This window comes from Marmota marmota, unplaced genomic scaffold (genome assembly GCF_001458135.2).
Source record: "Marmota marmota marmota unplaced genomic scaffold, marMar, whole genome shotgun sequence".
In the NCBI taxonomy this organism is placed as follows: domain Eukaryota; kingdom Metazoa; phylum Chordata; class Mammalia; order Rodentia; family Sciuridae; genus Marmota; species Marmota marmota.
Genome location: NW_026000093.1, coordinates 14,070,422 through 14,087,538, shown reverse-complemented (window position 1 = coordinate 14,087,538; position 17,117 = coordinate 14,070,422). Strand labels below are relative to the sequence as shown.

At 34.9% G+C, this 17,117-nt stretch overlaps 1 protein-coding gene and 1 non-coding gene across 8 annotated transcripts in view; both read right to left on the bottom strand.

Annotated features, from left to right (window-relative positions):
• Nucleotides 1-17,117, bottom strand: part of Pde7a (phosphodiesterase 7A) — a 104,373-nt gene that overhangs the window by 14,361 nt on the left and 72,895 nt on the right. For all 7 annotated transcript variants that reach the window (XR_007340557.1, XR_007340558.1, XR_007340556.1 and 4 more), the window contains exons 4-8: nt 10,353-10,504; nt 7,834-7,897; nt 3,119-3,214; nt 2,543-2,643; nt 191-322 (exon numbers count right to left, since the gene is read on the bottom strand). Coding sequence is in view for 3 of the 7 variants with exons in the window: in XM_048782996.1 (XP_048638953.1) it covers nt 191-322; nt 2,543-2,643; nt 3,119-3,214; nt 7,834-7,897; nt 10,353-10,504 (545 nt within the window). In the remaining 4 variants the exon portion in view is untranslated. The remainder of the gene's footprint in view (nt 1-190; nt 323-2,542; nt 2,644-3,118; nt 3,215-7,833; nt 7,898-10,352; nt 10,505-17,117) is intronic.
• On the bottom strand, nt 8,887-8,995 carry LOC125610603. Its single transcript, XR_007340608.1, has one exon. It is a non-coding gene; the product is annotated as a U6 spliceosomal RNA (small nuclear RNA).

Here is a 17,117-nt window from a genome sequence, read left to right as displayed (position 1 = left end):
AAAGTATGTTTCTTAGTTACTTAATGGTAAGTCTCTTTCTAAACAAAGAATTATTTGTCAGTAATATTAATCTGGTCAAAATTCTAGCATTCATTGAGAATTTATTTTTGCTACTTTTATTTCTTCAAAATATGAAACATTTATTCTAAAATGCAAAAAAATCAGACTTTGATGATAAAATTGCACTAACCTTGTATAAAGTTGCCAAGTAATGGTTAGTTTTAATAAGGAAAGGTTGATTAACACCTGGATGATCCAGATCATGAGTGGCAGCTGCAATTAAGCTCAGCAAGATATCCCAAGGAGTTACAGAATTGGCAAGCTAAAGTGTGACAAAAGAATAATTAATCACATATTTGAAGTAAACTCTACACCACTAGAGTAGTTTTGAATTAGCAGCCAGTGGTAGTGTTGACAGTCTTCCCCCACTTCATATCATTTTTTTCAGGCAGACTATTCATTAATGCCACCAACACCTGCCAGGTACTACCTTATCAGGACACTGTGGCAGGCGTGATATAACAGTGTCCTATGGAGTTTACAGAGCTTATCTTTATACTGCTTCATTTTTAACACACTTACCTAAAATGATAGCTGAAGTATAAACCATTTATTTTTTAAATGGTTTTTGAAAAATGACAAACACAGGTGTGTGTATTTTCATTATTGGAGCTATTACAAAGTAGTAGAAGACCTATAATTTCCAGAGCGTTTATCTATCAAATAAATTGGTCACTGGATTTCAATAATGTAATTTAAATGCAAGGTTATTACTGTGGTCCTAATATTTAAGGAAGCTACTGAGGAATCATGCAGGAAGAAGTCTAGGTCAAGTGTGTAATAAAATTCTCTCCCAATGGATGTATACATTCAGAACAAGGTACACACAAAGTCAAGTCACACAAGAGGGAAATCTGTAAACTGGCACTTATAGTTTTATCTTCAATAATCATTACCAAACTTATTTGATACAATAAAACAATCTACAACAAAAAAGTCTAATATTAGCTGACTGAAATTCGACAATTAAATTAGTCACATTGAGTCTAGCATCTGCTCTCATGAACGCCCTCTTTTTCTGGCAAAATTCTACTTATCCTTATCCTATAAGGCCCAACTCCACTGACCCGCCCTCTAGCCACTTTCTCAGCAAAGGACTGGTTTGTGTTCCTGTAGCACTTCACAGGGCTGACCATCCTTGTGGTTTTCACGTTAGGTTCTGACATGTTCCACAACTAAAATTTCAAAGGTCAAAATTCATTTCTTATATATATTCTTTGTCATCAGCTATGTAGTCTGTACTCAGTGCAAGAATAATGTGCACATGATACATTCCACTTTGTGTTTGTGGAATTGCATGTATTTGTATGACACCAAAAAGATGATGTCTACTAGAGATAAGAGTCCTAAGTATAGAAAAGAAATCAGAGTTGAGAGAGAGATTTAGGAATCATCACCTGCAGATGTAACTGAGAGCCATGTGAGCCCATGAATGACATCCACCCCAGAATCTGCCTAGTAGTGCCCCTAGCATTACTTCAAAACAGTTCTCTCCCCTTATTCTGGCTAGATGTGAGGAGGAAAACAACTAAACCAGTTTGTGCCAGTTGAACTGAGAACACAGCCAGTCATCTGATCTTTCATGTCCCATTTTTTTTACTATATGTATCATGACTTTTTAAATATCATCTTTATTATGGTATAACTTCCATGCAGTAATAAAATATATACATTTTATGCATACAGTTTTGACACATGTATACTCTCAACTATCCCAATTTTTAAATTAAAAATTTTAAAAGGCCAAGCTGAAACCTTTCTTTGAGAACTTTGTGGGAGAAATTGATAAAGAACCTCTGTGCAAGTCTGGAAAATGAAATAATGGAGATAAATTCTCTGAAGCACAGAGGAGGGCTGACCTAAATAGAGAGGGCTCCTCCCACTCCCCATCTTCCACTGGCCACACCTAACTACAGCCAGGAGCTAGGAAATCTAAGAGATGGCAGTTAGTTAAGCAGGCTGGGGAGGCTTGTGGATAAATGAAGACAAATGTGATTTTAAACACTTTTCATCATTAACAAACTCAATGAACTCTATAAAAGCCAAAGCTTTGATTAAGGACATAGAATCACTGAGCCCTCAATGCAGCAACTGCCTTCTCCCATACTACAGTTCACACTTAAAAACATACATACATCATTTCTCCCTTTAGTATTTACATTTTGTCTTCAAGACTGAACTTACATGGACTACAAAGAATTTTGTTCCAATTGAGCCTGATATCCTTGAATTATTGACAATGTTAATAATCATGGTTGTCACTGAGGAAGCTGTGATTTCTGTCTCTGTTTTCTATTTCATGTTTAGACTCACTCTTACATATGAGTTTAAATCAATTACTATATTAATTTAGCAATATCTGTGGAAGATTGGTTCTTGGCTGCCAGTGCAGCCAAGTCACGAACTTAGGAAAAAGTATCTGAAAGTAAATTCAAAGCAAATTTCTTACAATTTACACCTAAAGTCAAGGTCGACCTCTTACCTTAGGTTCCTTTAAGTAACAGTGCATGGCCTGAGTAACATCTGCAGCATGGACTGCATTATGATAAGGATTTTGACTGTGGTAATCTTCTTGAATCATAACTGCATCAAAGAAAAAAAAGATCCCAATTGTACTGTAAATGGGTGACATGTAAAAGTACAAAAACTGTGATAATTGTCAGTTATCCACTCATATTTTAAAATTGTCCAGATTTGAAGAGATGATAATCAACTCACAATTCACATGTACTGTCTTTCATCTGAATATGTCTGACTAGATACATTCTGAGAAGTATGACATTAGGCAATTTCATTGTTGTGGGAACATCATCGAATGTACTTGCACAACTTTAGTGGCTACAATTCACTTGGGTATATGATCTCCTGGGACCACTGTCATACATACAGTCAGTCTGTCACTGACAAAAAGCTGTCACGTGGTGCACAATGGCAAATGTGTTTTAAGTAAAAAATTTTGAGTGGTTTGTTACAGAGCAATAGATAACTGATGAATCTGATAAAAAAATTAAACAAGTTCTCATACAAATCTTATTATTGTTAAATGGGTTAGACTCACCTAAAAATCTACGAAGTTTCATCATATCTAAATGGAAGTACTCAATTAATCCATGAAGACTAAATAAATGAAAGGTTAAACTTACTAGACTATTTCCTAAAAAGAAAGAAGAGATATTACATTAGTAGAAAACATATAAAGTAACATAATTAACACTGCACTTTCCAATTTGGATTTTGAATACAAAACTCAGAAAGTAAGTATCCTCACTCCTACTTTTGGTCTACCTAATTCTTTTTAATTTTACCTGTTATGAACTTCAAATGTAACAATTTTGTTCTACTCTAAGGGGGGAAAAATAACCTTTCATTGTTTCAGTTTTCTACAACCGAAAAACTGAAAAATAAACCTTTCAGATAGATTATTTTTTTTAAAGTCACCAAAATACTTAGAAAACTTTGATAACTGCCACACACTGATTAAGCCAATTCAACTTCCCAAAGCACCTAAAACATGGTTGCTTTTAACCCCTTCTTCTAATATGCCCTCTATCACCTCGATTTAACTAAAACTGGCTTTCCCTGAGCAAAGGTCTTGGCTGCAACCTTGTTGGGTGAAGGCTATTTATTCTTAGGTACTCAGGGCAAGGCAGATCAGTGACCTCTTCAAGTGCCCCAGGATCAAAACTATACACTCAATCACTTGCCTTTTCCATATTTGCAGCAGAAAATCTGAGTTCTTTGCAGGGGGAAATTGGAAAATTCTGTCCCTAAAGATTCATGGTCAACAATGCCCAGCAATCTTACTGTTTTTCCAGTGAACTGGGAAATGTTTATTTTCAAGACTTTTCTACTCTTCTCAAACTTTCAGCATACTCACTGCCCATCTACTACTCCTCATTCTTCACAGTCTCCTACTTCACAGAAAAACCACAAGCCCTCAAGTTTCCCTTTCAGTCAAAAGCAAATCCATCCACACCTCCTCAAGGAAGGTCCCTTTCTAGTTCCATCAGAGACACCTACTATCATGCAAATCAATCAGTGTCTTTCTCCTATATTGTTCCAATAGGCATCAGCATTCAAACCTTCTCTAAATTCCCATTTCTTTCAAACAACAAAGAATCTGGGCTTCTCTCAGCTCCTCTATCCCCTACACAGCCAAGTCTTCATCCTCAACTTCCACTCCTTTATCACTGAATGACAAGAGTCATATCAAGTACAGAAATCACATTTGGAAAACGTACTATCCTTATCATGATTAGTTTTCCCTTCCATGCTATAGCTCTCCATTTTTTATCTTATATTTATCAAAGTTTTAGAGACTTCTTCTAAAGGACACATACAGATATTAAATAGACTATGTTTTAAAGGGGTATGATGTCAGAAATTACTGCCAACTGCTAACCTTCAGATAACAACATATACAGTATTCTAATATTCTTTGAAGAAGTTTATTATTCTTACTAAGATGTAAAAAAGATTAACTAGTTCCAAATTGAAATTTTATAGTATTAATATTTAAGAAGGATAATAAACGACTAGTTAACTGAATTTGTAATCCAAAACAGACTAAATACAATTGTCAATAGAAATCATAGCTGAGAAAAAAAAGTAAATTAACTGGAGTAATATTTGCCATGAGCAACATTAGAAAGGATGTGGTGAGCCAGAGATTCCTTTTCACGAGTACCTGGCATATCACCTTCACATGGAAAGAGGAAAAAAAAATTAAACCTTTTACTTTTAGAATGGATTCAAGTCCTAATAACACCCTACTGGAACAAACACAAATCCACATGATTTGGAACCATTTGTGAAAAAGTGAGTTTTATTCCCATAGTTACTGCTGGAATAACCAAGTTTTCTTCAGTTATGTACATAGATATTTTAGAATGTTATATTCATTCTGTGTGTTCAGGTTATCATACAGTTCTCCCAAGTCATTGTCCAAATCTAACAAAACAAATCACCAATTTCTATGGTCTAGAATAAGTTTTACAAAAGCTAGGACCTAAGGGAGAAATATCTTCTTTTGGAATTCAGGCAAACAATGGTAAGAGACACACACAATATCCTCCACTAAGAACTTTGTGGGAATCTGTCAAGAACTAATCAATTCAAGTATACTTCCCATATCAAACTGAAAAACTGCATGCATACTTCTTCCCTTTTTCAGTTCAAAAAACACTGAGTATTTTAATACAGTGAATGAGAATACAAGTCGATAAAACATTTCAAAACAAGACATGCTTAGTTGTATTAAACAAAACAAACAAAAAAAAACACAGGAGAACTTTTTTTTAAAATGGAAAGGAAAATAAACACTTTCTTGAAAAAGAAAACTGTAATTATAGAAAAGCTATCTCATAAAAATATACCAAAAGATGGAACTGCCTAAGGTTTAGTGGCCCTCAATGGTTTTTAGAAAGTGATCCTCCAGAGCCAGTGCCACAACACAGGCTGGCACATAGTGTCCTTAGGAACCAGGAAACTCTCTGGGGCAGCAAGCTATATCTTGCTCCCACAGCATCACTTCACTCTCATCCCTGTAAAAGGAGCATCAAGTATATCTAGCAGACAGTAACTATTTTCCTCCTTGGAGCAGACAGCTGGGGACCATTTGTCTTGGCATGAATCGCCGAGTTTTGCCTCCTACTCCTCCCTGTCCTCTTCCTAGTATCATCTGGGGAATTACCAGAGTAAGAAATACAAGAAAACACCAGATCAATAAGCAAGAAGGGGAAACTATACACTTGGATACCAAGAACACATATCCGGAATTAGTTTCAGGGTAAATAGTGTTTAAAGGAAATCCATTATGATTGAATAATGCAAGTTGATGAAATTCCTTCTGACCATTTGTTCAATAACATCTCTTTAAGTAGAGAATTTCTATAACTTTTAGGTAGCTGTAATTGACCGTGTGCATCACCTCCCATAAAACAAAGGTGGCTAACCATGGGCAGATTATACTAACCCCTCATGATCTGGAATCAGCACTAACAAGCAGCCATTCAACCACCTTCTCCACAATTGCAGATGAAGAAGTTACATAATCAAAGCAAAGGTAAAGTGCTAAGTTAACTAATATAGATTGGAGGCTATCACTTCTGACCACCCTACATAATGCCAAGCTTACTTCTACTTGCATCCCTAAGTCCCTGTTGAGGACTTCTAAAAAATAAAATTTAGAGGTGAACAATCAACCATTTCAATGAATGACAGGCATCTCAGCAGCCTAATAATAGACTATGAGCTGACAGGTTATATAAGGCTAAACCTTAAAGGTGTTTCATTTGTATTTATTTGATATAATAACTTGACATAATAACTAAAGTAATATTTGTATTGAGTTATGAAAGGAAAATATTCCAGATCTAGAAGGAGGTAGTCACCTGATATCTCACTACCTGTGTTTTCAAGAAAGCCCATGGGAAGACCAACTGTTAGTGACATTTGAGCCTTTTTAGCACTGACTGCCAAGGTGGGGGCAGGGAGAGCAATAGGACACCTAATCACCAAAGGGCAAAGGAGAGGTGGAAGAAAAACAGACAGGGAAGAAAAATAAAAAGGGAAATGGAAGGTGACTTTGCTGATAAAGGCAAACTTCACTGTCTTGACCGTTTTGCCAAGCATAAGTCCACTCTATTTCCTGCCTACAATGTGTAAACAAAGCAGAAGGTGCGCAGAGAGGTACTTTCTGTACCCATGGCATACAGCCTAGAGGAAATAATGGGGTGATGCTATAAGGCCCACATTGATGCGCGAGATAAAGCTGTGTTTATTTTATATATTGGCTTCTTATGAAAGGAGCTTCACCCCAAAGTGAAATAAGCAAAAGCAGGTGATTTCAAAGGACAGCAGCAAGCCACATATTTATTTTGTCATTACAAACAGTCAGAACTGACTTCCTTTCCATGTACTTTCTACTTTGCTTCATTTTATTAAAAAGCTATTTAGAAAAAAAGGGGAAAAAGCTAGAGGAACTGCATATACCACGATGAATTACACGAAAATATTTATCCTAAATAAAAGATATTCCCAAAGGGAATCCAGTTTGGGTTCCCAAAGAAAATAGTGAACCATGGCATCTCCAACCCAAACAAAACTAAACCAAACTCTGGAGTGGGTGGGACAGATCAGATCACCTATAAGCATCTTATTCAAACCACTTTTACTCCATAGAGATTCCAATACATTCTCCTAAGCTACAAACTCTTCCTATCCACTGTGAGAGGCAGTGCCAGAGGGAACCATTGCTGCTGACTGTAACATGACATGTCTGTCTCTCAAGAACACAGAGAAAGCAAGCCTGGGAACCACAGCACTTCAGGAAAGGATGCATCTCAAGTGGCAGCCAAGCCACCAATCACCTGGAATACACAGGGATACAGCACCAGAAGAGGTCACTATAAATAGCCACAATCTAAAAGAAACCAAAAAGGGAAAATTGAGCCCATATTGAGATAATAAGGCTTACTCTGGGTAATTAAAAATAGTTGCAATAACTGCCAACTGGCTGCATCATCATGATGATGAGTTTTGATTACTGCTTAGGGTAATAATAAAAGCACAGAATTGTGAGATTGTCAACATTTAGAGAAGTCACTAAAACAAACAAACAAACAAACAAAAAATCCCACAAAATGATGCTCCCTCTGCCAACAGAGGGCTCATAACCTGAGTCAATGAAAGCAACAGCCCACCAGGGGCTGCACCATTAATGCAGTAATCTAGAGGCTACATTAACTTGAGTAAGTCAAATTCTTCACTTACCATTTGTTAGTCTATCAAATAGAAAGATATCAAAATTCCAATTTCCAACTTTTTCCAGCATACACTGAAATGAAAACCAAACATTCCTACTGTAATTTAATTTTAATAACATTCTCTGTCTTTTGTAGATAGTCCATAGAGAAGTTAATGAAAATGGAAAGTGACTGATTTACTTCAAGAAATACCAAGTATCATTCTTCTTTTGGCTCCAAAAAATGCCCAAAGATATAAACTCAATTTGAAAAATAAAATCATTATTCTGTTTTTCAATTAATGAATGTACAGGTAGACAGGTCTTAGTCTTTCAACTTATTCCTATAGTCCCACGAAATTTCAAGAATTCTAAGATAATTTAAACATCACAGAAGTGTGATTTATACGTTGCATGAACTAAAAACTAGATTTTTAAAAATCTAGTAAAACTGAATTAAAATGGCTACCTTAACACTGACACCCACTACAAGCAGGCATTATTTTCCATCCTCAGTCTATAGATGGGAAAACAGGTAAAACTTAGCATTAATATGCTCAGCTAGAAAGTGAAAGAGATGGGATCTTAGTCTGGTTCTGGAACTCAGGCACCTGACATTAATACTATACCAAACATAAATTATCTACTATTCATGTTTTTAAAAACATTACCAACTTAAGGGACATTTATTTCTTTAAAAAGCATTTTAGAGCTATTAATAGAACTTACTACATGAACTTTTATGAGGATGTGTACTTTAGCCAACCAAAAAAGATCCTAAAAAAACAAATATTTTTATACCATAAATTCTTGGGCACTCTTTTTTATTGGTAGTGTCTGGGATAAAACTCAAGGCTTTGCATATCTTTTGTTCTCAGCCCACATCACATATTCTTTTTTTTTTTTTTTAAGAGACAGAAATGGTACCTTGATTTGATCATTACACAACATATACAGGTATTGAATTGTTATACTGTACCTCATAAACATGTACAAATGTGTGTAAATTAAAAACAAGTATTCGATTTAAAAAATTCTATCTGACAACATTTTTGGTCTCTGCCAGTAAAGTGGCAATAGTAAAAAATATCGAACATTCACAAACTTGTGTGTCACATCCTTGCCCAGGGTCTGTGCTAATCTTCTCTGCATCGTTCCAGTTTTAGGTATGTGTGCTGCCGAAAGGAGCACTAAACCACATACTCTCAACCTGAACATCTTGTGGACTTTTTCAAGAACAAGATTTTATTCTATTTCCAGAAATTAAATGTTATATACATTGTGTATAAACTGACAGAAGCAATACTAAGATAGTACTAATAGAGTTTGTTAAAATTATGATGGTACTCATATAAGCAATAATACACAGATCACATTCTCATTTTATAAAGCCAAGCTTGTAAACTTTTCAAAATTTAAAAAAAGTATGAGCAGTTTCCACTGATTTCTTTCATCAAAAAGCAAATGTTTTTCACATTAATGTGATTGTTACGAAGGTACCCCCAAAATTTACAAAATCTAAATAAAAAATAGTTTATAAAATTTGGCCTATAAAACTAAGTCAAACAATAGTTTAAAATACACTAAAATTCAAGATTATTTAAAATCCTCATTTGGTCAAGAATAAATTCATTTAACTTCAATATGAATTATGACATCAGCTCTAAATACATAAAAATGAAGCAAATAAAGCTCACATTCATTGGGTTTAGCTAAGAAATGTCTAACTCCTCAAAATCTCTCTCTCTTTGGTACTGGGAATTGAACCCAGAGGTGCTTAATTACCGAGTTACATCTCCAGCCCCTTCTATTTTTTTTTTTTTTTTATTCTGAGACAAGGGTCTCTCTAAATTGCTGAGGTTGGCATCAAACATATGCTCTTCCTGCCTTAACCTCCTGTGCCACTGAGATTACAGGTGTGTGCCACAACACCCAGCCAAAAATCTGTTGGCTGAAAGACACTATGCAAAACACATTTGAAAATCATGAAACCTAACTTCTTGTGCTAGGTTACCCCTACCCAGCTGGGTGAATTCAGACAACTCCTTTATGCTCTCTATGCTTTTCCTTATCAATAATCTCAAATATTCAGGTAATCTCTAATTGAATTATTATACTGTACCTCATAAACATGTACAAATGTGTCAATTAAAAACAAGTATTCAATTTAAAAAATTCTATCTGACAACGTTTTTGGTCTCTGCCAGTAAAGTGGCAATAATAAAAAACATCAAACATTCACAAACTTGAATGTTCTTCCCGCATTAAGATTTGGTACAATCTTATAACTTAATGTTCTATTGACCTACTTATTACTTAATGTTGTGATAAATGGAAATATTTTCACTCTTTTAGTTATTTCAGAAATTTCTCTTGCTCTGTCATCCCTAATTACAGAACAAAAAGTTGCTCTGAAGAAAAAAAAAATCTGAAAAATTGGCTCAATTGCTTTTTGCAGACAGAAATAGGGATCTACAAATCAGTACTGTATGGGGAAAAAAGGGCCTCAGTAGACATGTCAAGCAATTATTGAGAAAGCTGTACACACCTTGGCTTGTCCATTATAATCATCATCTAAAATGTTTAGAGAACTGGAAGCAGTAGTACCACGGAAAAAGCGTGAGGATCTGAGATACCGCTGGAAACTTAGTAACCGCCTAATATTCCTTGCAGAGACAGACACTTCAAATTCAGATTGAGCTGAAATAAAAGAAGTAAAAGGTAAGAAGAGCAACTCATATTTGTACATATGCTACATTTACAACACTCCTAGTTATACACAAGTATTTTTAAAAATTTATTAATCATTATGCCACATTTCTAGGAGAGAAGAGGTATTTTATTTCTATTTTCAATTGAAAAACTAAGAATGAAAAAGTAAATGGTCAATTCTGGCAGGATATAGAAAAGAGGATGACAAATCAGTTTTTTTCTAATTCACTGGCTCCCCGTCATCTTATTATGAACTCCATCTCTTTACCCTAGAAAAGAAGGCTGCATGTTCCAGGTTTTGGCTCTCTCCGGACTCAACTTGGGTGTCACCTTTTCTGGGAAGCACACCTGAATGCACTCTCCTCCATCTCAAAGAGGTAGGAGGCACCTCCTCTGGGTCCAAAAGCACCCCACGCATTCATGCATTACAGTACTTCTGACAATATATTATAATTGCTTATGTGTCTGTCTCATCAACAAATGATGAGTTTCAATACAGGCAAAACATATTTTTTTTTCATCTCTGTTTTCCCAAGTCTTACAAGAATGTCACATATATAGTAGGTAGTTATAAAACACATTGTATAAAGGTATATTATTTTTGAAATATCTGAGAGGTTCTCACACACCCAAATAAACCAGAAGTAAAATAATGCACACTCTTATTTGATCTACTTCTCCCATTTTTCATTCTACTGAGTCTAAAATACAAAGTATGTGAAACAACTGTGGAGTTAACTTTCTGATCTTTATCAATATAATGTACATAAAACATAATAGACTCAAAATGGTAAAATATTAAATGATTATGTTTAAATTAAAATTAGTCTGAGGAAATGAGGGTAGATTAAATTCTATTAACACAATGTTCCAAGTGCTTTGTAAAAAGTATCTTACTCAAAAAAAAGGGGGGGAGGTAAATATTATCTGTATCCCCCCTGTATACCTGAGAACACTTATTAAGTCTCTGCTAAAACACATTTATCTATCTTCTATATTTCAATTCTTTTTAACTATTACTAATTCCTTTTGCTTGCTCTTCTCATTTCTTTCTCCATACTCACTCTTTCTAGTGTAGACTATTTTGTTTTCCTTCCCCATGTCTTCATTTCTGTGATATATTTGAAATTTTGTCTTTACCATTTCCTGATTCTGAATGCATGTTTCAACTCCTTCCTTGAGTTCATGAATTGGTGCTCTATTGGTAAATTTTTTGTTTCATTTAGTTTTTTAAGTGAGTGGTAGAGAGTTTAGTCCCAATTTTCATCTGTTCTATAGCAATGTTTTCCTATCAAGTGCTCTACAACCACTAAGTTCTGCTGCTCTCTCCCACTGTTTTACTTCATTAAATTACCTGATATGCCAGTGTTTGTTTGTTTTTTTAAGAGTCATTACTGAAAGGGATGAGTTTTCCTGGACCTACTCTTTGCCCAAGTTCTCTGAGGGCATGAAGGGCAGGTGCTGGGAGAGGACAGAGGAGCCCTCTGAGCTTCACTACCACACGGTGCTCTCCTTCTCTGCCAAAGAAACAGAATGCTTCTTGCAAGTATGCCAGTGCCGTTTCTCTAAACCAAATCTGGCCCAAGGGAACTACACTTACCCCTACTCATTCCACATTCTGGATTAGACTTAGCAAATAAAATATTTAGCTTTGTATTTCAGGGTGAGCTCTGTGCCCCACCCCACATATGCTTTATAAAAACATTATTCAGACTTCTTTGTAGTTTAACATATGGTCTAGACTTGAGAATGGCCCATGTGCACCTGAGAAGAATGTGTGCTCTGCTATAACTCCAAATGGATTATAGTGTTGCTAAAGTCTGCTATTTCTTTACTAATCTTTGGTCTAGTTCTAACCGTTCTAGAAAATGTGGCAGTAAAGTTTCCATTATTGTAGAATTGTCTCTTTCTTTAATTCTTGTATTTTGGAGATCTGTGGTTATACGTGTATATAACTGTCATATTTTCTTGTTGGATTGAAAATTTTACCAATATAAAATGTCCTTTGTCTCCCACAGCCTTTTTTCTTAAAGATCGTTTTGTCTGACAATAATAGAACCACTCCCAATCTCCTCATTATGATTTATATGGTATATCCTTTCACATTCTTATTATTTCAACCTCTTTGTGTCCTTTCTCTTAAAGTGAGTCTTTTCTACTCAACAGCTAGAATTTGTCTTATTCCTTTTGTATGTCGAATACCTGAGTCTGGATAATAAATAAAAAAGAACTTGATAGAAACCATCCCAGAGAAAGCTTATGCATTAGAATTATTAGTTAAATATTTAAATTTATCTTTAATGAAGCTAAATGAAATCATGGACAAAGAACTAAANATATATATATATATATATATATATATATATATATGTGTGTGTGTGTGTGTGTGTGTGTGTATAAGACTTTTTTATCCAAGAAAATTCACAGTATTTTTTTAAAACTTAATGGGCATCCTTTCATGTAGATGGCTATAGGTATATGTGACATAATATTTACTAGCCTATATCATTTTGTAAGTAATATCATTTTTGTAAGTAATTAGCCCTTTTGCTGATAAACTGTCTCTTATCTTCCTTACAAACAATTCTGTAGTAAACATCCTTATAACTAAATCCTTAGATACAGCCTAATTAATCTTCTTAGGATAGCTCCTCAGAAGTAAAACAAGAGAGCATATTTCAATGGTGTCTTAAATGCATGCCAAATTGGAAAATAAGTTTTCTAAAACAAAATTAGAGAAGTTTCCATAATTATCCTAGAACAGCTTCCAACATATGATCTAAGAAAGGGACATGAACTATAAATCAGAATAAGACATGATGAGATCATCTTAGGATTGCTGGAAATTTTTAGTTTCTTCATGTTGGCTCCTCTGCCCCAGCCCCCCACCCTACTCCACTCACCACACACATATACTATGATTTCCCTATAGTGGTTAGAAGTAAAACTGTTATGGTAAAAAAGCTTACAAACATACCTTCTAGGCAATAAAGAAGGGTAAGGTTAGGAAGGCTGCACCCAGCTTTTCTGTCAACTTGGTTAGAGGGGAACATGAGTGAAACAAGCAAATAAGACCACCACAGAGTGAAAGAATATCCATGAACACTATCATTTAGGAATATATAGAAAAGGACTCATGAGGAGGTAGAAAGAGAAAAGAGTGACCATGAAAATGTAGTGCCCTTTCACTCAGGTAATTATTAAAAAGCTCACCCTCTGGCAGAATAATAACAAAAATCTGACCCTATTACCAATATTCTCATGAGCTCATTCTGTGACATGAGACAAGTCATTATTTATTTCACAGCATAATACACACTAGATTAAACCAGTCTTTTTATTAAAGCTCGGCTTCCATCAAGTTCAGACTATTTAAGTGCCAAGGCTTGTTCTAGTTTACATGGTTACCTACATTCCAATCCAGCTTACAAAGCCAAGAGAGCTCAGTGAATTAATCAAGTTACTATTAATGAGCCGTTGGCTTTGCTGGTTCTCTTCTAAAATATCGTATTACCTCACTATGTGACCATGAACAAACTAATCAGCTTCCACCAGACCAAATGAACACTGTTACTTAGTGATCATGGATATTATGTCCAGGCATCCATCCTTGGCTTCACTAGGCCAAAAAATAAAATATAGGATAGCAGGTGAAATTAAAAGGTATTTTTCTTCTCTTGGGTTTCCTTCCTCATAATAGAAAGTAGAGAAGAAATACAAGCCCTATGTTAAGGAAACAAAAAGGGCTAGAGAATCAACACATCCCCTAAACACTCCCACAGATTCTTCTCTGTCATTCAAATCGCAGGTCAAAAGATGTCACAGATATTCAGTGATTAAACAGGAGGTTTTTTTAACAGAAAAAGTCTATGGATCTTGAGACCATTATTTCCTCTTCATTTAATGGTCCACAAGAGGGAGCCCTGCAGTCACTATATCTGCCACTATAAAGCTATAAAAACCAGTTAAGATATTTTTAAAAATCCCATATTTTCCCTTGAATCTATATATATATTTCTTGTTTTACCTCAAAGGCATCTTTCTTGAGATTTCCCCCATTCTCCCCTAAATATGTATCTACTTTCATAAATATACCTCTTGTCTATGCCTTTGGGGGGGGGGGGATCATCAATTACAGTTGAAAGACATTGCTTAAATTTTTTCATTTTTAAAAAAGTCAGAACTAGGTTTTACTCTGTCTAGGGCAAGGTCATGTTGAATAAATAAAATATCTGAATAGAATAATGGAACAAAAGATCTGAAGTTATTCTATATTCTAACTTTCCCTTTCTCTTAGTTTTCCTTAAAAAGAATAGGTGCTAGTATCTGGGAGCCTACTGTAAATATGGAGCAATTACATTTATCCTATGTTTTGGGGAAAGTTTTCTCAGATGAATTTTCACACTTAGTAGCATGGACAGATGGGGGGAAAGTGAGATAGGTGCCTGGAGCAATGGTCTTAAATAGAGAAGAGAAGCCTGTACTGATACAGAGAAGCCTGACAGCAGAGTGGGCAAAGTGGACTTAGGAAGTAGACACATTCAAGTTTGAATCCCAGCTGTCATTAATTTTGTGACATTAAGCAAGCTATGATCCTCAGTTTCTTCATCTGTAAAACAGGCCTCACAGGACTTGTTGTAGAGATTAAATGAGACAATACATGCAATGTCTGCACATTTTTTAGCAAGAAAACAAGCAATTAAAATTAATGAATAATTATTATTGTATATATCAAATATTTTATACACATGACATCATACTATTTAACCAGATTTTTCACAACTATATAACTTCATCCTGAAAAACCACTGATTACATAAGAACTAAATTGCATACATTTAAAAGATTTCAAAATATGCATACAGTCTCATTACCTTAAAATGAATATATAGTAAATTTCATTATAAACAAAAAACGAGTTGCTAATAATCTAAAATTATATCAACACTAATGAGACTAAAATGCATATCCAATATTTTTCCTTCAAGCAATTCTTAAAATCTTAGTTTGCAGAATTCAATATCCACTTTGATAAGATTTAATAAGAGACAGAAAACTCTCTAAAAAGATTACTCTTGTTATTTGAGATCAGTATCCCTCTTATACTGTATCCCTCTTATGCTCATAACTTTAGCTTTTTACTCATTAAATGTTTAATTCCCTTATTGTGAGCTGAGAAAGGAAGGACACAGGTCTTAATACAGCATTTCCTTCAAAACCTAAGAGACAAAATAAAGCCTGAAGTTGAATTTCCAATTTCACCAATTCTCCAAAATACAAGTAGAATTAAACAAGTATTAAATGGTATTAAGATTAGTCCAACCCAGATCAGTTCCCTGGTTTCTGCTATGAGGTTAAAGAAGATATTTAGAAGAAAGAACATTCTGTTCTTCCAAATTTGGGACAATAATGAAACAAAAATCCATGGTTTTCCAATGTAGACATTCCAGAACCACCTGGAAACTAGATGAGTTCTAAAAGATCCGAATCTATAGTGCAGAATGTCTCATGATGCAAGTCAATAGGACAGTGTTGATCTTTACAAGCACCATTTTGGCAAGGGGATTGTCAAAGACAGGAGGTAGGAACGTGGCTCATTGAAAAGATGGGGAAAGGACATGAGACGATTGTTTCCAGCAATATCTCCATGAACTTAATTATGGAAATGTTGTTTTTGAAACAACCAGATATGATTCAAATAAATGATTCGGAAAAAATTAATTTAACAGAAACTCCAGACAAAATATGACCTTAGACTACAATATCACAGCTCTAAGTGTAGGTTGGCATGCTCAAGTTTGAATGAGAAACTAAAATTATGAATGACAGATGGCCACATTAGCAGACCAAACAAATAACGGTTGGAAAAAAGTATGCTTCTGAATTGGAAAGGAATGACCAAGCAGCACAGTACAAAAGCTAACAAAAAAATAAAATGCTTAATAAAAAATGCTTGAATGAGGGAAATGCCAAGCCAAAAACTTTTATGCCTGAAGTGAAGAAAAGAAGCACTAAAAGCTTCCAAATATAATGGAAGCTGCCCCTCCTTGCATGGGAGTTACTACACATAGTAAAAACTTAGATAATCTAAGTCAGTAAAACCAGCTTTAAAATTTAAGATACACAGAAAGAGATGTCCTTTCAGAACATACAACTAACTATGAAACAATAAAGTTCAACACAGCCCTCTTAGGAAGATAGGAAGAAAATCAAAATCAAATGCACATGAGGAAGTGCAGGAAAATTTAGGGCAAATTTTGTGTTTTCAAAGTAGTTCATTTTAAGAGAGACAACATGAGACACTTGACTCAGGGGAAAGGCAGCTGGTTAGCCTGAACTTGTTTTAACAGTTAATACAGATTATATTTAAAGAACTATAAACAGGACCTTATAAAATCTAACTGGTAGATGATATACAACTTTAGTCAATTCAAGGCAATAAAAACACATTCAGTCCCTACTATGAGCCAGAAGCCACCAGAGACCTGGACTAAAAAGATAAATAAAACTAAAAGCCAAAACTTAAAAGCTTTTAGGCTACGATGTAAATATCCTGAATGGTTCCCCTGCTGCCCTAGCATGGGGTGGAGTACAGTGCAAA